General features: G+C 40.7%; 1 protein-coding gene across 2 annotated transcripts in view; it reads right to left on the bottom strand.

The window, feature by feature from the left end:
* ADAM12 (ADAM metallopeptidase domain 12) overlaps window positions 1–24,942 on the bottom strand; it is a 345,968-nt gene that overhangs the window by 253,326 nt on the left and 67,700 nt on the right. For both annotated transcript variants that reach the window (XM_036113627.2, XM_078076981.1), the window contains exon 3: window positions 1,780–1,853. In XM_036113627.2, the coding sequence (XP_035969520.2) occupies window positions 1,780–1,853 (74 nt within the window). The remainder of the gene's footprint in view (window positions 1–1,779; window positions 1,854–24,942) is intronic.

Genomic DNA, 24,942 nt, shown 5'->3' with positions numbered 1-24,942 from the left:
TTTCTTTTGGCCCTTTGATCTTTTGTTCCCCTACAATTTTCAATTTTCTGCACTGGACATGTATTCCTTTTAGAGTAAAAACAAATAGATTAAGGTTTTTATTAAGTTGATTTCTGTTCCTCTACCTGCCGTCCTACCACCATCTACAGGTCTGGAGTTGGCACCACTCCCGGTGTTCACCACATCCCCCAACACTCTGACAAAAGGAGCGGTTGCCTAAATCCAGCAGCAATCCTAAAACCCCATCGAGGCCATGCATCTCCACCAGAAGCCCTATTCTCTTTTGATCTTTCAGGGAATACCTAGTTTCGTCTGTTGAGATATTTCAAAACCACATACAAACAGCAATTTACAAAAATTAAAATGTCCCACCGTATTCTCACATGAAAAAAGAAAAAGAGCGTGAACATATTTACTTGGCTAAGAGAGACATATCAAAGACATAGAGGTTTCTGTTCAGCTCCCTGTTCATTCAAGACACATGCCCGAACCTCTACTTTAAGACCATCAAGTCATGAGGAAGGCTAAAAACATCATTTATTGCTTACACACGCTTTTAATCTGTTTAATGGTGAGGAGTAAACATACAAGATATATTAAAAGGCAGGTTGCTATCCTATTTTACCTATATTCATGTTAAGCATATTTATTTTTAAATGTATGTATTTACATGGATCTCTGTTTTTTAAATTGCTGTTGGCCGTGGTATTAGATATGGGATGGGAATGGGAGAACTGGCCATGGTGACCCCATTGATCTGACTTGCTTGTGACCCTCAAATCAAAGCACTGATACCGTAAGTGATCGGATCTGTTCACATGGAGACAGAATCAGATTTTTGTGACATCTGTTTCTGGCAGAGCTCAGCCCAGTGAAGCTCTCTCATCTACATGATCACATCAGCAAAAAGTCCGCATTTCACTGATGGGTGAGGAATAGGCACCAGTGATTCTGAAGATAGAAACTTCTAGAAGTTTTATCTATCTAGAAGATAGAAACTCCTGTTTCGAATCAAGCAGGACATGGTTAACTTCATTTACATCTTTAAATACAGATTACTTATTATGAGCACACAGATCTTTCCTGGTACTAATCAAATAGAATAGTATGGCGTCCTCTGGGTCTAAGGAACCCAGGGGGCTGCCAGGGCATAAAGGATGACAAGAACAGGGCTTGTGTTACTTACGCCTTGAAGCAGACAGTTTTCTACTGGGAAGTCATACAAAATACGTAATAATATCCATCTGCTCCAGGAAAAAAAATATAATACCATTTTTGGAAATTTAGATAGTTTTGCAAAAAAAGGTCAAATTTTTAAATAAAAAGATAAAATAAATACTTTGTGCCACTGGAGACAAGCTCTGAAAGATAAATAAACCCTTGGTATTTCTCAGGGAAAAAATAGAGGTTCTATTCATTTGAAGCTATTTCTCCTTATATAAGCCAGGAATTGTGAAAAGTCAACTAATTATGGAACGCTATTACTTGAACAGAAGATGCTTAAATTCTATCCTTGACAAATCAGGCTTTGAAAAAGAGAAACATCAGAACTATGAGAAAAACCTGCTGATTTACAAAGCTTTTTTTTAGAGTGATAAAATTCTTCATTTTTCCACTTCATTTTTTCAAGTTAATTCCAGCCTCAGATCCAAATTGGGATTATGAATCCGTGCATTTCATTCTGTTTCTCTAAATGCCAACGTAAATTACACAGCACTTTGAACCCACAGCTCCTAACTTTCTCCCATGGCACAGTACACAAGAATTAACGTGACTTACTCGTTTCTTTCCAGATGTACGATCAGTTCTTTGCTTTCCAGTTGCATTCGAAAATTCAACGCTTCTGGATGATTCTGAAAGATAAATAAGAGAAATCAGCTGAAACACATTTCACATTGACTTGCCAACATTTGAATGTTCTGAAGGCATATTCAACAGAGGGAGAGAAAAATACTTTTTCTTCTTGGGACCATTCTGATATCCCAAGTAGAGGAGATCAGGTGAACCAGGATCAGAGTCTGGAGGATGCACCACCCTCCGGGATGGCATGAATGTGGCCTGGACCCCTTTCCTTTGGCCACATACCCTTGAGATCCTTCTTGACTACCCCCACCTCCCACAATGAATTCCTCCCTCAGTTTCCCTGTCTCTATAAATAGCACCTTCACTTCCCCAGCTGCTCATGTCAGAAATGTGAAGTCCTGCCTAAAACCTTCTCCCTCTCCAGCTCCTCTTAATCCATGAAAAGGTCTTGCAGGGCTGCTCTCCAAAACACAGCTCCTGTTACGTCTTAAACTCCTCCACCTCTCATCGGGATTACCGCAATGCCCTCCTAACCTGGGTCCCTCCATATCTACCTTTGCTTTCCTCCCATTCATTCTCCAATGGCAGCAGAAGCTTATCTTCAAAAACACCTCCTCATCAACCCAACTCCGATTCTAAGGAGACTGCACTGGTGTCCCACGATAAGATGCCACCTCTTTAATGTGGCCAGCGCTGCCTGTATGGCTCTCGTCCTCACTCACACGGGCCTCACCGGCAGCTCAAACACAATGAGCTCCTCTGTAGTGCTGATCTTTGCATGCTGTTCCCTCTGCCCGGAATGCTTTCCCTCCAGGTCCTACACTCAGTACCAGCTTCAACGTCAGTAAGTCAAGGAAACCTCACCTTGCTCCTAAGTCTCATCGCGTGCCCCTCTTCCCAGGCATGCTTTCTTCCAGTCTCCCGTCCTTTCCCTCCTTGTGGAAGGAGGAACTTCCTTCCTACTTGTAGTAACTCAGTATGTTGATTTGTGGATCTATTTGCTTATTATGTCCACAGAGGTGCCAGATAAGTAACAGAAGCCCAATTAACTTATGGTGAATGAAGGAATTAATGAATAGGACAAATGTCTCAACCAATCTCTTCTCCTTCTCACGAGGCAGATATCCTCCTTCTCCTCTGGGCTCCAGGGAACCCCGCTCATGTGTGCCCATCTGTCAGTGGGGACAGGTAACTATTTTTTTTCTGTTCTGCCCCAGAAATCCCAATGAGTTTCTTGCCCTGACCTGAGAATGTACCTGTGTGACCATATCCCTTAACTCACACCCTTACCCCAATGTGTGCCACACTCCTACCTGTGAGCCCAATCATTCAGAGTCCTTGCCCAAGTCAAAATCGACTTGCCAACTCAAAGGTATTCTGTGAAGCCCCCTGCCCCCTTCCCTGCTGTGTACTCCTAGTGATTCTGAACAGTCACTTCCAGCCCCTCCTTATCCAGATCAGCATATGTCAAATGGGGGTTCTACGTATCCACGGGGCAGTTCTCACTAGGAGAATTTAAAATTTTCAATGTTGATTTTTAAAAACAAATCATTTTAAAAACGATTTTTTAAAAACAACTTCCTGGGTGACAAGTGAAGGGCAAAGACGGGGTTAATGCACAAATAATGTAGTCAACCTAAAGAAGGGCCAAACGCCATCAAAGCCCAGGGCAGGAATTAAGGTTCCTTAGGGGCTTAAAAGGAGCAAAGTAGAGTAGAGCTGGGTCATCATGTGGAGCTTGCACCACAAGCTCAAGGGTGCCCAACTCCCCGCGGTCAGCGCCACATCAGGGCTGCACTCGGCGGCTCAGCCCCGCGCAAACGTCATCACCGCAGGAGATTGCTGCTGCCGACCTCAGTGGTTGTGGTTTCGCCTGCCTTTGCTCTGGAAGTTCCTTCAGTTTCATGCTTGTGTAGTGAAAATAAGACCTTTATTTGTGGTGTTCTAATATTCTGGTGTTAAGAAGCACTATCATAACTCCAGAGTTCAAGGGACTTTTCTTACAACATAGCATTTCATCTGTACTATGGATCAACTAACATGTTACTATGTTATAAGAGAAGATGGAGTATAAGCTCCAACATCCAACATTAGTTCAAATGAAACAAATTTAAACAAAAACCCTAACAACAGAAGGTCACATGAGTTTTGGGAAAAGGTTAAAACGCGCATGCACTCATACCATGGGACTGGGACAGTGTCAAGGCTGCCCTTCGCACATCTGGATAGTTTCCGATGTTGAATATGGTAGCCATTAGCCACATATGAATTTACATTTAAGTAAACTGAAATAAAATTTAAAAATCAGTTTATCAGTCTCACTGGACACATTTCAGACTCAATAGCAAGATGTGACTAGTCGCAGTCCCCATTGGACAGAGCAGAGTGACAACGTTCCTACTTTCACAAAAAGTTCAGACATTTCCATCTTCATTGAGCATCTCTGAGTCAATAATAAAGATCTAAAATTTGCAGGGCACCTGGGTGGCTCAGTCATTTGAGCGTCTGCCTTCGGCTCAGGTCATGATCCCAGGGTCCTGGGATTAAGCTCCGTGTCAGGTTCCCTGTTTGTGGGGAGCCTGCTTCTCCCTCTCCTTGCCATTCATGCTCTTTCTCCCTATCTCTCTCTCTCTATCTCAAATAAATAAATAAAATCTTTTTTTAAAAAAAAAAAGACGTAAAATTTGCATCATCCAATTGCTGCCTGAGTAATAGACTATTTTAAATATTGGTGCCTTCAGGGGATATAATTAGGTGCAAACCCAAGTGGTTTTTTAAGTGCACATTAAGAAAGCTCTTCTCAATTTTAATTGATGAGTCATATTATTTTTAAAGGAGTTACTTAAGCTTGAGAGTTAAACTGGTAAATTTCCATATAAATGAAATGCTTATCTATATTTTCTGATTTTAAACAGATCTTGTTTTATATAGACTCATTCTAGCAAATGACAACACAAACATCTAGAATCTTGTAAAAGCCACACACTGTAATTGACATATTTTGACACTATCTGATGTTTATAAGAATTTTATGGGTTTCTGAGTGCTGAACTTTTAAAATTAATATTACTATTCCCGTCCTATGCAACATTAAACACACATTATGTCTTTAAATTTTAATATAGTGCGTAAAAGTGCTTATAAGTCCTGGATTTGCTTTTGAGTCTGTCACAGGGACTTTCGCCTAAATTTACCTATATTTTCTGACACTGAGATTTAATTACAAATACGCATGCGATGTTCTCTCCACGGTTTGCAACTTGTACTTATTAATGATTTCTTAGAAAAATGGGATTATTAATTAAGTTTACAATAAAACATTAGAACAAAAATATGTCTCAATATTTTGTCAAGATGTGCCTAATATATGTATATGTATGTATATTTGAATGTGTTTTACATATGTGTATGTGTAAATAACTTACTTTAATTACAAATTGTCTTTGCCTAAGATATTGAAACCTGTATCACATTTTAAAGATGAATCCTGACAATTATATTTGTGAATAAAAATAAAATATTTGCAGTACCCCTCCCCCCACCTCCGAGTTTAGCTAGTTTAAACATTACCATTTGTACTAATTCCACAGGAAGTCCCTACAGGACCTGTTATAACATTCCAATGTCAACATCTTTCAAATGAATACATTTTTCCCTAGGGAGGCAAAAAAGATTTTATCTGTATATTTTAGTTGGGATTTAATGGTACAGGAGAAATCAATGGGGAAAAAGAACAGAGAGCTATTTTCATTCAAAACCACTAATTGCATTAGATTGCTCGGTTTAAAAGCATGTATCCATTCCATTTTCTTTTGATTCTTATACATTGGAGATAATGAACTAGTGCTGGTTATATATAGCATTCCTTTTCTTAAAAATGATATATTGATTACCTGAATGGAACTGTGTCTTTTATTGAATGCTTAAAGAACTGCATTTGCTGAATCAATTCAATGCTAATCAATAGGCCGGCAATGTTTTGGCGTCATTATAATTCCACTTGTTTAATTGGGGAAAGTATAACCAAAAAAGAGTATACAAAATGTATCACTACAATTTTATTTTTAATTTTTAAAAAGATTTCTTTATTTATTACTGGGGGAGGGGCAGAGGGAGAAAGAGAGCATCTCAAACAAACTCTTCACTGAACACGGAGCCCAACGACGTAGGGCTCAATCTCATGACCCTGAGATTATGACCTGAGCTGAAATCAAAAGTTGGATGCTTAACTGACTGAGCCACCCAGGCGCCCCACTACAATTTTAAAAATAATAATTATTAGCGTACCTACCACTCAGCTGAAAAATAAAAATATTACCAGAATCTTAGAAGCCCCTTGTATTAGTTTCCTAAGGCTGCCATAACCAAATACCACAGGCTGGGTAGCTTACCCAATAGAAATTTATTTTTGCATACTTCTGGAAGCTAGAAATCCAGATCAAGGTGTCAGCAGGGTTGGCTTCTTCTGAGGCCCTTCCTCTTGTAAATTCCTCATGGAAACTATGTGGGCAACCTCCCCCAGATGGTGTGCTGTCTTCAGGCAGTTCTGCAAAGTAAGGCTCCAGCCAGGACCCCACCGCCCATCTCTCGGACCCTCAATTGCCCTGCCCTCCCTCTGAGATCAACCACAGGGCATCTGTCCAGCACATTCTACTTAACTGGAAGTATGAACAGATGATTCAAAGTGATTTATTAATTAGCTAGGGTTTCTTCCACGATGTGTTGACTTTCTTTAATCTATGTAATTGGGAGCTCCCCCAAACTTGAATTTAAATTATTTCACCCATGGTGGCTACAAAATATCTCTAGTCAATACATGTAACTTTTCATGGATGCAGGGATGCCTCCAACTGCTTCTTCTCTGATGGATGGAATGATACACAGCATCATCTCCTTGGTGTTTCCATGTCCTTAAAAAAACACCCAATTTTTGGCGACTTAGAAAAAGTCTGAACCAGATCATGAAGTTGAAATAAGGTGGCAGTGAGCCACCAGAAGGAAGGGAATTACAGGAAAGAAAATACAATGTAGGGTCAGTAGCCGAGTCCACTCCCATCCTGGCTTCTCGGTTACCCTTTCAAAGATGATGGTCAGTTCTGACCCATACTCACTCGTCTCAACTGTTGACACTGGCAGCTCAGAGGGATCTAATTTTTCAAGCAGAACAACAATATTAAAATACTGCATTTGAGGGACTCTGAAATAACTAGATTTCCTTCCAGCACTAAATAAAGGCTTCAGACTATAGCCTTGGCATTCATGGGGCACAAGGGAGTCATTTATTGCTATGAATATTTAGAGGCAATCTTGATTACCACTTTAATATTAGTGGGCTGGTTCCAGCGCTGGGAAGATATGCACACCGTGGAATTGAGAGAGGGCAAAATTGAATTAACTGCAGGATAGCACAGGAGGGAGTGAAGGCATTGCAGTGCCATAATGGGGTGTCCCTGGCTCAGGGACTTTTACTTATTACATAAATGATGATAATGTTTATTCAGGAGTCATCGATAATTTTTGTTCTGACGGAAACTGACCTTAGCAAACACCTTGTTAAAAGATGCAGAAGGGCACATATTAATCTCAGGTAAAAACTGCTTTTGAAATATAGGTAATGTCATTTTTAAGGTTTCCGTGGGTTAAAATGTTGGATTATTTTGAGTACAGATTCTCCTTAAGGTATGTGTGTGACATGACGGGTTTACAGATTTTCAGCCTGCTTCTCCCTTCCCACAACAAAACTCACCACCTCACTGCCCCTGGCATACGTGATGCTCGTAGTTCAAGTTCTTTATCCTGTGGCTGCTGGAGTGATCACTAATGCTTAAATTTGCAGCAGACATTTTTGATTTTCATTTTAGATTACTGTAGCTGTAGCCCAAACATCTTAAAATCCTTCTTGATTCATTGAAATGTTGCCAGTCTCCCCCCGTGCCTCTGTATGCGATGGGTTCGTAGTGCCTGTGCACTGTGCTCCCTGGCTGAAGACATTGGCTGATTCTGAAGCAGACACGGTCATCTGCCCCCTCCTGGAGCTCACTACTGGTCTGTAAGAAGACAGTGTCAACATGACTTAACAGGAAGCAATCTGGAAAACACTACAATGCAGGTTTCTCCAACTTAACACATCTAAAATTCATTTCTTATTTTACGGCCCCTCCATCCATTCCAAAGAGGAAGTTGGGGAAAATCAAATCAATGCTAGCTCTCCATCAAAGCTAGCCCAGTGACAACGTGCTCTCTCTCTCTCTCTTTTTTAAAAAATATTTTATTTATTTATTTGAGAGAGAGCGAGCATGAGAGGGGGGAGGGTCAGAGGGAGAAGCAGACTCCCCGCTGAGCAGGGAGCCCGATGCGGGACTCGACCCTGGGACTCCAGGATCATGACCTGAGCTGAAAGCAGTTGCTTAACCAACTGAGCCACCCAGGTGCCCCAGACAATGCTCTCTCTTAAAACCTGTCAACGGTGGTCCATTGTACTTAGAATAAAACCATGGCCTTCATACCACGAAGGGTCTGGCGTCTGCTCACCAGGCTTCCCCAGCACACCATTGAGCTGGCCAGGCTCCAACCCACTTCCAGGCCTCTCCACCTGCTGACCCTCTGCATGAAGGTCCTCCCTGGGCTCCAGTGCTAGGTCTCAGGCTGGACATTGCTGCCTCAGAGAAGCAGGGGCCATCTTAGTGGGGCTCTGCTCTCCCACGCCCAGTTCCCACCCTTCGTAGATTCCTCATTTGTGATCATTTATTGGTGTGTTTATTTCACTTGTTGACTGGGTATCTCCTAGCAAAACAGAAACTTTTGGGAGAGGGGAATTTTTTGGCCTTGTTCCACATTCTGTTCCCAACACCCAGAAGAGGAGCGCCTAGAAACATCTGTGGGATGGTGGGAACAGGGACAGAGGCTGTCAGAGGTGGCAGAAGGAACGCCGCCTGAGGGGTAGTGAATAACCCCCAAAGCCATAAACGTCAAGTCAGAAGGTATGAAAGGGATATCAGGACTCTCCTCCTCAGGTGGAGCTGTCCCCAAACAGAAGCCTACAGTCTGTTCCTCTGACCCTAATGGGCTGCCTGCCTCACCCCTGGAGACTGATGTCCCGCATGGACCCAAGTGGCCAGACAGAGGATCCCTTTACACTGGGCCTTTGACTATGACTTGCATTCTGTTCTTCTAAGGAGGGTGGGTAGCGCTTGCTGGAAGCTGACTTCTTTACATTTATACTTGGGACTGATAAAAATGTCTAGTTCCTAACACCCTCTTGCTCCTCCTGCTCAGTTTCTTTGGACCTTAGTGATAAAGAATCCAAATCAGGGAAGAGGCGGACAGAGCGGGAGGCAGCAGGGGATGTGATGTTATATAAATCAATGTGAAATATAGGGCAGACTGACAGGGTCGGGGGTAGGGAGAATCAGAAATCAGAGCCATGTCAAGGTGAGGGCGGGTGCTGAGCAAAGTCAGGGTAGGACGGATCTGAGGAAGACTTGTTTGCTGGTAATAACCTACTGGTTATTAACTATCCCAGGCGTGGGGACCGTTCCGTGGATGCATGGTGACATGGAGGCCTGGGAGCAAGACTGGGTGGTGACATGGTAGCTCTGGGGACAAGGCCGCATGGTGACATGATGGTGAGATCAGGCTGCTGAAATTCACCTTTGACCACTCTACTGGGCCTTAGTTTCCTCACAGGGATAACTGTACTGTTTCTGTCTATCAGTGTGGGTCCGCAGAATAATGGGGCCTCAAAGAAGTCCTCATCCCTGGAACCTGCAAACATGTTACCTTAGTTGGAAAAAGGGACTTTACTCATGTGACTAAGGACAGGACTTTGAAAGAGGAAGATTATCCTGGATTATGCAGATGGACCCAATGTAACAATGAGGCTCCTTAAAAGAGGACCTTTCATTGCTGGGTTCAGAGAGATGCAACACACAGTGGCCTCTAGAAGCTGGGGATGGCCATCAACTTACAGCCAGCAAGAACGCCGGGACCCGGCCCTATGGCCTCGAAGAGCAGGATTCTGTCAACATCTCAAATGAGTCAGAAACAGATCCTCCCCTAAGGCCTCCACCAAAAACAGCAGTCCTGTGAACACCTTGATGTCAGCCTGGTGAGATCTGAAGCAGAGAACACAACCGAGCCGCCGGACTTCTCATCTCAGAACTGAGAGCTAGTCAATGGGTATTGTTCTGAGACACTTAAGCCGTGGTTGTTTGTCACAGCAACAACAGGAAACTGACACAATCAGGAGAGACTGCTATGAAACTCAAATGGGAAATGTCTGTTGGGAAACCATCCCGTGCGATAAACTGAAAATGCAGGTGTCTTCTAGAAATCCAATCATGAGTGAGACTTCTTCACAGAGTGACTGTGACAAATGCCCCATCACTTATTATTTATTGCTATTTACCCAAAGTACAACTCTTTTAGGTCTTTTGCATTTAGATCTAAATAAGGTTTTTTTGTGGGTTTGTTTGTTTTTTATTTGACAGAGAGAGAGCGTGCACAAGCAGGAGGAGTGGGAGAGGGAGAAGCAGGCTCCCCACTGAGCAAGGAGCCCGACGTGGGGCTTGATCCCAGGACCCTGGGATCATGACCTGAGCTGAAGGCTGACATTTAACTGACTGAGCCACATAGGTGCCCTAAACAAGGTTTTTTAAGTTAACAAGTTTTCAAAAAGAAATATTATACAGTCATTAATTGGGGGCCTAGTTATGAGTCAGGTACTGTGCCAGTTCCATATGGGAAGATCTTATACCTGTATGATCAGTACGATAGAAGGGATGGAAGATTCTGCAAGACCCATGGGGAGACCGCAAAAGACAGTGGATGCCCTTCATTTTGATGTGAAATATTCTAAAGAATGTACTTTCTAAGATTTGCTTACTGATATCAGGGACATAACATTAGAAAGTAGCACAGAGCATTGCTTTTCGGAATGACTTGTCTCGTCTTGAAAGACACAGCCGGAAAATAACAGGCACTGTGTTCATTAACTGGAAAGCTTGGTTTTCAATTCAAAGTTCATTTATCTAACTAATTTGATGTCTGGAAACATTCATGTACCATATTTTTCTACAACACCATTTCAAAACTGTCAGTCAGAGGGAGTTAATAGCTTAAGTTGTTAGTTTGTTTGCATGCAAGCTGTCTTCCAGGGAGAATATCCCATTCATATGTTGACTGAGGCCCATTTATAAAGCATTGCTGTAATCTCTTTCAAATAAACATTAACAGAATCTAATAAGCCCTTTAAAAAGTAACCCTGCTGTCGCTCAGAGGCCCTGCTAAGTCGCTGTGTACTAATGAAAGCCCAGCGCAAACAAGTTGTTCTATTACAAACAGAATTACAGCTAATTGTTAATTTTTTTTTTTTAATAAAACATGCTCTAAGCGCTCCATGAAAACTCACACTAGAAGCCACGCAGAGATCTAGGAGAATTCGCATTTCACAACTTCAGACAAAAATTGGAGTGTGACTCTCACCAGCTTTCCCTATTGCTTCCCTGTCACACTGGTTCTTGGGGTGTTTGGGCCTCAGAATCAGGAGGAAATGGGAGCAGCAGAAACAAAGGAGCATCGGCTGGAGCAGAAACTCCTCCCAGTCAGGAGAAGGACAGCGGAGTACGGGCTGTGGGTTGGGATGGTCCAGCTGGGCAACTGAGACTCAAGAAGAGCAAGCCAGGCACTCCAGGGGTCTCTGACACGAACCTCCCTTCCCTGGGTCAGCAGGACTTAACACCTCTGGAGGATACAGTTTTCTGTCTTCAACCTAGCTCCATTCTGGGACAAAGAGGTCCTCAGTTGGTACGCTTTGCTGAAGGAAAATTCAAGTCCAACTCTCTTCCCGTTAAAACATTAGTGAAACCGACCAGTCATAAATCCAGTGACACTTATGGCCAACTTTGTCCTCTACCTTGAAGAGTCCCAATTCCAAATCCTTAGCTCCAACCTCTCTCTTAAGCCCAAATGTGTTGCAAATGCCCCACAAGCCACGTCCAGCGAAGATCTTGCCAGCAACTCTAATGTGCAGGTTATAACCCACTCACGTCTCACCTCTCCCCTGCCAAGTGCACTGCCCCAGTGCTTTCTTCATCCTGTGACACCCCCCCATCCCTGTTGTCATCATCATCCTCAAAAGGCCACATGCAGACCATCCTCTGACTCCTCCTTCCTCTCGGCCATACGTTAAACTAGTGGCCCAGCTCTGACCTTCTCCCCCCCTCCCCCCACGCATCTCTGCAACTCTGCGCCTGCTGTGTGGTCCCCACCCAGCTCTGCTCTGGTCACTCTCTCAACAGCCCACAGTCCACATTGTTCTCGGACTGCTCCATGACTGCAGGGCTCAATCATACTTCTCTCCTCCTTCCTGGGTATGACATCCTGGCTTCCTCAGCATCCCTGACTCCTGAGTCTGCCCACTCTCCCTCTACCCCTACTCACTGTGCCAGAGCAGGTTGCCAAACATTTTCTGTAAAGGGCGAGATAATAAAGAATCCGTATTAAGTAAAGACTTCAAGCTCGGTGGGCCTTACGGTCCCTGCCACGATGCTTTGTCTCTGCTGTGACAGTGGACCCACAGCCAGAAACAAACGGTAAATGAACAAGCATGGCTATGTGCCAGTAAAACCTTATTTATGGAAACTAAAATTTGAACTTCATATAATTTTATGTATCATAAAATATTATTCTTTTCTTGATATTTTTTTCCAGCCAATAAGAAGGCTAAAAAAACATTCTCGAACCTGAGTGAGCACCAAAACCACCTGGAGGGCTTATTGAAACAGACTGTGGGGCCCATCAGCAGATCTGGGATGAAGCCCAGGCATTTGCGATTCTCGCAAGTGCCCTGGTGATGCTGACTCTGCCCACGTGGGCACCACGTTTTCAACACCACTGTGCTAGAAAAGTGTGGTTTCACGGGGCGGCAATTCATGAGGTCCCCTCAGCCTGCAACTATCGATGGTTTGGCACCAAATGCGTGCACCCAGTGTTGTCAATTTGATTTAGTTCCTAACATCTAACAGGAGAATTCACAGACAAATCTGGACAGGAAGCTTCTCAGAGGGGAAAAATAGGGGGCAAATGGCAACCCTGGGCTTGCACATCAGGTGGCGAAAATTGGCTAAAACCAAGCAGAAGCTGCCAGTTCTCCCAGGCCCACCATGCCCTAGTGTGTCTGTCCACGGAGGCCCCAGGGCAGAGGTAATCTACCATTCTGTGCCTGGCCGGCCTCATTTGTTCATAACACCTGCCTGGCCCCTGGTGGCATTCGAGTTCACTTGAATCTCTGGGCTAAAGTTAGGATGAGGACAGAAATAGGATGATTGTGAGAATGCATAGAAGGACTGGATGAGCACGCCTTTTCTCCTCTTGCCTTCCCTTCTACTTCCTGAACTCTGCGCCATCCCTTAGGATCCCTGAGATGCTCCTGACCTCCCAAGCTCTCCCTAGTGGCTCAGGTAGAACCCTCTTCTCTACATTGGAGACTATACATCCACATTCTGCCTGGGGTATAGTTGTTTCTGTCCGTTGGCTTTATGCTCACAGGGCTATAAGCTCCTTGAAACCTGAGCCAACTCTGAGAAACCATCAAGATGCCTCAAGTGCTGCCTTCTTGAACATACAAAGTACACAATGCTTGTTTGATTACCTTGATCAATACATTAAAAAATATTGCTCACTCATTCATTCATCAAACATTTACATGCCTTAAGTATAGGCTGTCTACCCTGCTAACCAATCTTGACCTTTGCTACAAAGCGCAAGTTTATTAAAATATCTTATTTTGCTGAGCAAATGAATATATTGGCTATTTTGTTGTTGATGTTGTGTTGACAGAGTTAGGTGTTTAAATTCATCCTTGTTACACACTATTTTCGAACCAAAGTAGAAAACCTAGCCCTTGCCGGGAATGAGCCTGGAAGCATCACACATGCATGATCACCAAATCCTTAGCCTATTTTGGGTCTCCCTTAGCCCATCTTGAACTAAACCATAAGAGTGTAAACGAGGCAGGATTGAAAGGGCCACTGTGGAAACTGTAGGATTTCTACCAGGACAATACTGGCTGCCTTCAAGTAGATATGAAAAATGAAGTTCACAGTCAGTGCTTTCATTTTCCATCACTGGGGCTGGCCATGGCTTTGCCTTTGGGAGGACAGTCAGGAGTGCACAGGGCTCCCTCCCGGTCCTATGGGAAGAGGAAAGAATGGCTACATTCCTATCAACAACCTTACAACAACTATGCAAAACTAGACAAATAATCAACCTAACTGGACATTAAAACTAAGTAATGTTGACCTGACAAAAAGTGAAAGAGAAAGAAAAGAGATAACTCAGCTAGACAGATGTAGCACATAGGTATGAATAATTTGTGACTGACCCACAAGATTTTTAACCAAGGAAAACCAAAATCCCCTTATTTTCTAGAGACAGAATGTCATACAGGGATACCAGAAGTCCTGCTGAAAGATATCTTATTTGTAATCATTTCAAAGAAAATAGTTCAGAAAAGATTTCAGATGAGTTACTAGTTAGAAGAAATTTTGTATAAACAAAATTGTGTGTGTCTATAGTTTTCTTAAGTATAAAACAAGATCTTACTTGTAGGTGCACGGAAATAAGGAAATGTAAAAATTGCTGCACAGTCATCAGGTTTAAGTTAAAGGTTTCCCTGCTCATTTTTATAAATAGAAAATCTGTGTTTAGTAGAAGATAAGAGGAAGTGGCCAATTAAGTCCACCAGCAGCTTCCCCCTGAACTAGAACTCACTTTCTCATTATAGCCTCCTCACCTCCTCAAGGAAACTAGGATCACAAGACCTGAGGTCAAATCCAAGACCCATGACTAACTACCTCTGTGACTTAGTCATAGTTAGCCTCACTGAGCTTGTTTCCTTGCTTCTAAATCATAATAATACCAGCTGGGAGGATTAAATGGCATGGTTTATGTCAATAGCTGGACAGGGCTAGCACATGGGAAACACGTAATGTGATTGACAATAAGGATTATACCACACTGCCATTCGTATTGATCATACCTCTGTTTCTTTTGTCTAAAAATATATTTTTGCCCTCCAATGCAGCAAAACATTCCCATTCTTACAATCTAGTTTCCATTTCGTTATAAACCATAACATCTCATCACAAAAATACACATAAAGACATATTTATTTTAGTTCTTCTACTGGAATTGTTGAAAAAAAGAATTATTCACAAGAACCTCATCCAAATGGTTAATCATAGCTATCTACTAAGAAAAGAAAGGTTAGTGAATCCCTTCTCAATAATTCTCGGGGACTCTCTCCCTCCCCACAAAAACATTCACATGCTCCTACCTTCATTCCACCTGTACTGTATTTTATTTATTTATTTATTCATTTATTTTTTGCCTATCCAGAAGGGTGTTGTTTGTAAAGAAAAACAAAACAAAACCATGGAATGTGGAGTGGACAGAAGGCAAGCCAATCTCTTTTCATCTGACAATAAAAGCTAAGAAGAAACCACGGTGATAAAGCACTAAACAACAGGGAAACATACACACACTCCGTGGTTAAATCATGCATCTACACACTGTGTCTGCTATAAACGATTCAAAGTCCTGGCAGGTAGATTTCATGAAAGGCAGTGGCTGGAGAGAACAGCAGGCTCATATCCATTCCTGTTTGTGGGAACCCTCAGGAATATGTGCTAAAACATTTTTGAAAATAAAATGCTTGGCAGGTAACTTCCTATTCCTTAATTTTGAATATCCTGTTGAAAAGAACTACATTTTCAAACCAGAGAGGGAGACAAACCATAAGGGACTCTTAATCTCAGGAAACAAACTGAGGGTTGCTGGAGTGGAGGGGGGTGGAAGGGATGGGGTGGCTGGGTGATGGACATTGGGGAGGGTACGTGCTATGGTGAGCGCTGTGAATTGTGTAAGACTGATGAATCACAGACCTGTACCCCTGAAACAAATAATACATTATATGTTAATAAAAAAAAGAACGACATTTTCAAAGTCGTGCAAAGTTATCAGTCCCTCCCCCAAATACATCTTTTGCAGGAACTACACACCCCTGCTCTTTCCACTGTTTTCTACCTGATATGGTTATAGACCAATAACCATTGTTGGACTCTATTCTGGAATCACGTCAAGTGGATCAGGTTCTTAAAATGCAAGCCTGGTTGTAATATTTCAGATATAAGTCACCTAATTTAGAGTACAGTGAGATTCCTTATCCTCCTTGATCTGTACCTTCAAGATCTATAAATTTGATCCAGGACTGCATTAGCTTTTCATCTACTATGATCCCTACCCTCTTTATCCTATCAACTGTTCTTATACTAGATCCCCATCCTAGAACTGCTTACTTTTTTTTTTTTTGAACTGCAGGCCTTGTTATTTTACTTATTGATTTATTTTATGAGTTTTGACCCATAGTTTCAAATTATTGAGAACTTTAAAAGCCATAACTCTTTTGCCTAACCTGGTAGCTACTTGGTGCTGTGCCAGGCTTATTAAAGTATGATATTCCAGTCTTGGTGAAGTGCCAAGAAATGGGCACTTTCATGCACAGCTGGTACAAGTATAAATTGGTACAGCCTTCCATGGAGCAATCTGGAAATAGTTATAATACCCCTTTAAAATGTACATATATTTGATCAATAATTCTACTCTTAAAAATTAATCTAAATGAAATAACCAGAAAAGCATGCACAGATATAAGCACAAAGACACTTAGCATAGTATATTGAAAAGTCAGAAAACACCAATATGTTAACCCCAGGGGAATGGTTACAAAAACGACACAGGAACCACAGGACATGATATTATGAAGTCATTAAGTTGCCTGAATGAGAATGGGGAAATTCTGTTTCTGGTGATGATGCTCTGAATAATTTGAACTCATCCTCCCACTGAAAACAACTAGAGAAGGTGGGCAAAATGTATAAAAATTCTATTTGAAGACAACGCAGAGTTTCCAAAATAAGGAAGAATTATGGAACCATGACTCAGGTAGAAAAGGAAACCCATGGTGTGATACCAGAAGTTGAGGTTAACTTTTCTATTTATGACATCTGTAGCTATTAAAAGAGGCAGTTGAGAGTCTGAAACTTGAGCAGAACTTCCACCAGATTCACAGGGTGAAGGGGACAAAAACTGGATACCAGAGTCTGCTAAAAGGTGATACAGATAAACCCCTCTGACTCTGGACTTTGGGTTGGGATTTTGAAATGCTATACTCTAGGAGAAAGTGTGAATCAGAAGCAGACTAGTCCTCACAGAAACTGAAAGTAACTCAGTCCTTGATCTTGAGTGCCCCAGCTTAGACATGAGCCATGTACAGTGTCTCAAACTATTTTTATACCTCTCATACACAATGTCTGACACTCAGAAAATAACCAGGCGTAAGTGGACACCAAGAAGAGGACACAGAAAATCAGGAGAAACAACAGGCAATAGAAACTGATCTATAGGAGATTCAGTTGATGGAGCCAACAGAAACAGACATGAAAATGATTATGCTAATATGTTCAGGAAGTTAAAAAACAAAACTTTCAGAAGAGAACTAAAAATTCCCGTATATTCTAGAACTGGAAAGTACAACTCAGTGAAAAAGTTCCATAGCAGTTTAAACACAGCTGAAGAGAGAAATGGTAGAGTGGAAAATAGGTCAGAAGAAAATATGCAGGACTAAAGCAGAGAGACAAAAGGATGAAGAATTTAGAAAAGAGCTAAGGAGACCTACAGGATCTGGTGAATAGTCTATGCATGTGCAATCAGAGGCACAGAAAATGAGACAGGAGAAAACACAGTGAAATCAATATTTGAACAAAATATAACGAGGAATTTTCCAAAATTGGCAAAGACATCAAGACCTACATTTTAAAAAACACCATGCATCCCAAGTACTATATATAAGGAAAAACCACACCTTTACCTAACAGAGTAAAATTTCTGAAAAACAGAGATGAAGAAAAAATATAGCATCTTAAAAGGAACAACAATAATTGGCAGATGACATCACAGAATAACAATGGAATATATTATAGTGCTTAAAGGAAATAGTTCCTACCTAGTATTCTACATCCCATGAAATATCCTTCAAAATTGAAAGTTAAATAAAGACATTTTCAGACAGATAAAAATTTAGAGAATTCAAAAGCGACAGACTGCATTAAAGGAATACTAAGGGCTTTTCTTCAGACAAAAGAAAAATTACCCTTGACAGTTGCTTGGAGATGCAGAATGAAATGAAGAGATAAAGTTTAACGTGTGGGAACCTTTAAATGAAAATTAAAGGCCAGGTGTTATATGCAGCTAATGAATCACTGAACACTACATCAAAAATTAATGATGTACTATATGTTGGCTAACTGAACATAATAAAAAAAGAAAGAAAATTAAAGGCAGGTTACAACAATAACAAGAGAGACAGGAAGCAAATATAACCCAATGAATGAGTTTACAGGAATTTACACAGTTTCAACGACTTCACTTCCAGAGACATATTGTTCAACCAGAAGCAGCAGCTTTCATGACCCCAGGTATTGGTGTTTCTATCTGGAACTTTAGTCACTAGAGATATAGTCCAGATTTCTTCTGGCTACACCTTTCTTTGTTGTCATGCATTTATTCAACAAATCTATTAAGCATCTATTACATGCCTCACACTGTGTAGGGAACTGGGACCACAGAGATAAAGACACCCACTTTATCGATGGAGAAGAAAACCTCAGGGAGATTAATAGCAACTTGCTCAAGGTCACCAGGCTCATAAGGGACAGAGCTGAACTCCGGTTCTATTTCTCTACCATACATTTTTTACTAAGCAGCCCTGACTCTTTAAAAAAAAAATACCATATATATGAATGCTAACTGGAATTGATGCATGTTATTCTTTCTCTCTCATGTTTTGTTGCCATTAACACTCAGCTTTTTTCTCTCATATCCCTATACCACTATCACTCTACCATCTTCAATTATTCCCTTTAATGCTCTTTCCTATTCCCTATGCTTTTGTTGACTAAAATATTTTGAATTTATTTGTGAGATGTGCAATCTTCTATTTAAGATGTCAGCATGCAACATTCTAATAGCTGGAAGAATTTCACTAGGATTTCTAACCATTTAATGCTATCAGTCATAATCATGCACAGCTGCTGTCCTCTCACCCTGATGGAGAACTGAGGTCAGGGGCCAAGGTGGCCTAGAGAGGAAGGCAGGAGACTGCGTCTTCCCTCCACCTGCCCGACCCCATCCCACCTGATTAACCTTGGCACTGGAGCCCTGCTAATACACAAAGGTGAGAAGGCCAATGCTGATGCTTTCAGAGGGACTCCTTCCTGCTTCTCAATTACCAGTTCAGTACCTCGGAGTGAAGAGTTACTTCTCTTGACTCAGGCAATAACTTCTACACATATCTGTATCAAAATTTAACAACTTGGAGGGAAAGATTATCTTTACAGAGAAATGATCAATCACATGTTTATATATAATGTATGGCCAAGATACAGGTTCATAAGACTGAAATACTGCTTCCATGATTTAACCTGAGCCTCCATCTTATAGAAAGATAGTCTGCAGGCTGGAGGCCGAACTTTCCAAGTCTGGCACAGGAACAAACATGGTGAAGCAGCATGAAGAGTTTGGAATGATGAGAGCATGTGGGGGTAGGGTCTGAGGAACAATAAAAGAATTACGCCAAATGATTATTTGATTTAAGCATCACAACTGGATGACCCTGAGAATCCCTCTGGAGAACATAGTATAGATTGTTGCTTCTCCAGAGAATGTTGAAATTTTAGATAAGGCCAGGATGTTTTTATACACTATTTGTACCGCAGACCCTGATTTTAGTTACTACAGAACTTATTAAAATGAAGGACCTCATATTTTATGAATAGGAAAGACAAAAAAACTGACCTGACTAGGGAACAAAATTCTTAACAGAAAAATAAAAATAACTTTTAAAAAAAATATTTTATTTATTTATTTGACAGAGAGAGAGGGATAGCAGAGCAGAAACACAAGCAGGGGGAGTGGGAGAGGGAGAAGTAGGCCTCCCACTGAGCAGGGACCCCGATGCGGGGTTCGATCCCAGGACCCTGGGATCATGACCTGAGCCGAAGGCAGACGCTTAATGACTGAGCCACCCAGGCGCCCCTAAAAATAATTTTTAAAACCCTGATGTAAAAGTCTCTATAGGTTGAGTGTATAATTCTTTTCACACGTCCACAGATTAAGTGTTGCCCACATACAAACATTGCTAGCATCTTTCATGAGACTCCACAACCATATCTTGATGAAAAAGACCAACTTCTGAGGAAGCCCAGAGGTTTCTGTCAACAGGTGTTTCCCTTTTCATCTGCTCAACAAAAAACAAGTATTCAAAATAAGCGACTCTTTCAATAGGTAGGTTGAAATCACTGGTTATCAACCTGGGGTGATTTTGCCCCCAGGGGACATGTGGTAATGTGTCAAGACATTTTTGGTTCTCATGACTTGGTAAGGGGTGCTCCTGGTATCTCGTGGGTAGAGACCAGGGATGCTGGTAAACATCCTACAAAGCACAGGATAGCACAGGCCCTGTCCTCCGGCAAAGAATTATCCTGTCCAAAATATTAATAGTGCCACGGTTGAGAAACTCTGGTATTAAAGTCTTCTTCATGAATAGCTGTATTTAACCAGATGGTCTATAACTTAATAAGTACTAATAACCTACTGGATTACATAGCACTCTTTCTCATTATTTTATGTATATATGCAAACAGATGTCTTATGTATTTTTAACGTCACCTTTGAATGGGAGAAAACTTAACAAAATATAGCTACATTCAATTTATATCAGTGTGAATGTAGTTTCACTCAGCCCTAGAAATGACGATACACTGGAAAAGAGATTAATGTGCATTTAATCTGGGGAGGTTTTCTCTAAGAGATAGTCTTCAGTTCTCATTTAAAGGAAGATTAGGGCATGCTGGGGAGAGTGGAAGGAAAACTTTCATGTTTCTGAGTCAAATGTGCAAAAACTTGGAGACAGGCAAAAAGAACATGGGGGTGAAGAGTGGGGTGGTTGATACACTTGGAACAGTGGATTTTTGGAGGGGGAGGTGTATTTATTTCAGATCAAGACTTGTAGGGTGTGACCATTTGGCAGGAAGATTTGAGGACAATGATCAAAAGTCTGTATTTAATCCTGAGCAACAGAAAGCCAGGGACCATTATGGGTCCACTGAGAAATACTCAGAAGATGAAAATACACTGGTCCACTCTCTTCTCATCCAAGTGGACAATATCGCCCTTTGTAAACACTGTTGTCTTTCCTAATTTCAAGGCACAGTTAATACTCTGCCTCTTTAATCCTAGTTTATACTCTGTGACCAGGGCTTAATCACTTAATCTATTTCAAATTTAAGGAACATACATGGATACCATGTATCATGACCACAGGACAGCTTGAGCCACTTAAGAAAAATTTCAAGTACAAATAGTGTACGAAAACATCCTGGCCTTATCTAAAATTTCAACATTCTCTGAAGAAGCAAAAATCTGTAGTATGTTCTCCAGAGGGATTCTCAGGGTCATCCAATTCTGATGCTTAAATCAAATAATCATTTGGCATAATTCTTTTATTGTTCCTCAGACCCTACCCCCACGCTTTCATCATTCCAAACTCTTCATGCTGCTTCACCATGTTTGTTTCTGTGCCAGACTTGGAAAGATCGGCCTCCAGCATGCACACTATCTTTCTATAAGCTGGGGGCTCAGATTAAATCCTCAATAACTTGTTATTGGGATCACAGATGTGCTTCTGGACCCGTCTTCCTTTTGCATGCAATCTCACGGAGTTTGGGCTGAAGATAGAAAGTCAACATTTTTTAGAAAATAATTGGTCTTTTATGATCTTTGGAGAATGACAAATGAGTTTTAGCAAAAACAGAATTTTGATAAAACAGAATGCAGATAGATGGGAAGAATTCATCCCTTGCATGAGGACACTTAGGATAATGAGTAGAGGCCCAAGGTACAGGAGGACAGAAAAGGTCTTAAGAGTTTAAAATGATCTCTATAAATTTAAGTAAAAGCACAGTTGTCTCCTATCTAAAGTCAGTTTGTATTCAGTTGTTTTTAAAAAGGAAACCACCAATGAAGAAGATCCTGTTATGTTCAGTTATAAATCACCACTGAAAAATAACTTTTAGAAAAAAAGACAAAGGTTTTTAAATAGGCAATACACATCACACCATTACCAAAGAATGCGTCGTTTCAGAATTATAAATGTCCGAAAGGTATTTTTGAGTCTTAGGGCAATGGAATCCTCATGACTTCCAATTTCTACTAGTTGAGCACACAGGCTAGAATGCTAGAGAAAAGGTGATCTATATGAGAGAGGATCAAGAGGAGAGGTGGAGCACCTGTGGAATGGGCAGCACATTAAGGGTAAGAGGAGAATATAAGCCCAGGGAGGGACAAAGTGGAGAGCTGAGTGCCTGGACACTGATGTATGCATAGAAACAGGGGAGTGGGAAGGGGGGTTGGTCTGATCATTTCTTATATTTGATGTGCTAAGTATTTTTACATATATGAAATTAATGTTTCTTTAAGTACAATGGGACCACTGCTGCTTCAGGCAACATAGATATTCCTTTTCACATGTCGCTTGGTAAAATCCCCATTCATCACAGTGTGCTTTTCATCCTTTGGTATTTCCAGTTGCTCACACTAACCTATATATGTCCCTAAAATAAGAGCAGCTGTTGTCACTGTTTTTGGAAAAATACAAGCATCTTTGGACAGCTTTTCCAAGCAAAACACTCATTTTCCTTTTTATTAAATTGGTCTTGATTAGTGGCAATAGTTAAATAACTACAGAAATCCAATTAGAAAGAATAATGTACAGATTACACAAGGGTCCCAGGTCATTTCCCAAGACAGGTCATTAGATTACTCCCTAAGAAGAGAAAATTCATATACAGCACTTTCTCCTCAAGATACTCAGGGCAATTAAAGAAGGTCTTACACTATTCCTAGCTCTTGGGGACTTTCTGAGGCAAGGTATAATGGTTTGAGCAAAACTAGGGACAATGGTAAAGGGAGATATTTCTATAATATTTCTATAAGCAAATTTCTATAAGCAAAACAGGGAAACAAGCAATATGGTTGAATACTGCTCCCCGCCCCCCCCCACACACATGCACACCCAGCCTGAGACAGACTAACCGTGCATAGCAAAGCATCTTTACCTGGGGTGGCTGAGGTTCCTTCATTATCTGCAAGGTAATGCCCCACACCTTGCTTCTCCTAATTGTGAGACCACCATTATATTATACCTCAAATTGGCTTGTTCATAGAAGGGTAAAGATCCTAGGCCAAAGCGTATGTTTAAATTCTCCCACCACGGTATAATATTATTTGACAGAGGACTATGAATAAGTTAAAGAAGTGTATTGGTATTTCCACAGCTTTTCTCAATCAGATTTCCTCCGGAGATTAAGTTGTAATGCCTTAAGATATCCATTATACATGATGAATTCATTTCTGTTCTATACACTGAGAATGGTGCTGGTTATGTACCATTCTTGGGAGAATTGAGAAAACAGACACTGAAATCACTTTTTGTCTTCTGTGGTTCAGAACTCTGGTTGAGAAAGACTATGCTGCACATAAACACCCAAAAATAAATAAATAAGGTAATAAACCAATGGAGACAAAGAACTAAGAAACCAACAATGTAGAAAAAAATCGAATACTAAAACAAAACAAAACAAACCCTAAAACAAAACTTTACATTAAAACAAAGTAGGAAAAATAAGGATAAAAACAAATGGAAAAGTAGAAAATAAATAGCAACCACTACAATAGGAGGCAGAGGTGGTCAGACTGAATAAGCAAGATTTAACTATATGTCAGCAAGAAATGGACTTTAAATATAAAGATGCAGCTAGGTTAAAAGTCAAAGGATGGAAAATGACAGGCCATAGAAAGTGAAATACTATTATTTGATAAACTGGATTTCAAATTTTAAAAATTCTCCTTAAAAGACATCATTAAGAAAATACAGTTAAGCCACAGTGAGAAAAACCTGCAATACAAAGATTTTGTATCCAGAATAAAGAACTGTTACCAACCAAGAAGAAGAGTATAAACAACCCAATTAAAAATGGGCAAAACATTTTGAATATTTACCCCCCCAAACCCCCCAAAAATATTTGAATGGCCAATAAGTACATGTAAGAATGTTCAATCTCATTAGATATTAAGTAACTAAAACCACAATGAGTACAAATATTCATCCATTAGAATGGCCGCAATTAAAAGGACTGAGAATACCAAGTGTCGGTGAGAGTTGGATCAATAGAATGCACATACACCACTGGTGGGAAAGCAAAATGGTGCAACTACTTTGGAAAACAATGTGACAACTTCTTGGAAATCTAAACGTGTATTTACCATTTGAAATGAGAATTTCATTCCTAAATATTTTCCAAAGAAAAATAAAAATATATGTCCACACAACAATTTACGCAGGGATAATCATAACAGCCTTTTCCTTATTAGTTCAAAACTTGAGTCAATCCAAATGTCCATCAACAAACTGTGGCATATCCAACAATGAGTTCCTATTCAGCAATAAAAAGGAATGGACTGATGACACCAATTACAACACAAATAAGTCTCAAAAACATTATGTTAATCAAAAGAAGACACAAAAGGGTACATATTGTATGGTTCTATGTATATTAATTTCTAGAAAAGAAATATATAACCTTTAGGGATCAAAGAATAGATTGGGGCCAGGATTAATGGAGAGGACTGACTACAAAGTAAATTTTGGGGATGATGGGTGCACACATTTGTCAAAATTCATTAAACCGTATACTTAAAATTGGTACGTTCTATTGTTTTTTAATTGTTTTATTTCCAAGTTTATTTTAAAAACATCTCCACTCTCATATGGTTTTACCTATCTCCCCTCTAAATTCTACTAATTTTTGTGTTATATATTTTGAATAAATTCTAACAAAATTTTTCAGATTGAAGGGAAATGATTCCAAATAGAATTATGGCAGGTTAATTGACACTTTTTTCATTATGAATCTCTCTCTTTATTTCTAATTATGCTTCTTGTCTTAAATCTAGTATATTTGA

The sequence above is a fragment of the Halichoerus grypus genome, chromosome 7, assembly GCF_964656455.1.
Source record: "Halichoerus grypus chromosome 7, mHalGry1.hap1.1, whole genome shotgun sequence".
In the NCBI taxonomy this organism is placed as follows: Eukaryota; Metazoa; Chordata; class Mammalia; order Carnivora; family Phocidae; genus Halichoerus; species Halichoerus grypus.
The sequence above is the reverse complement of the archived record's forward strand: the minus strand, read 5'-3'. Positions and strand labels throughout refer to the sequence as shown.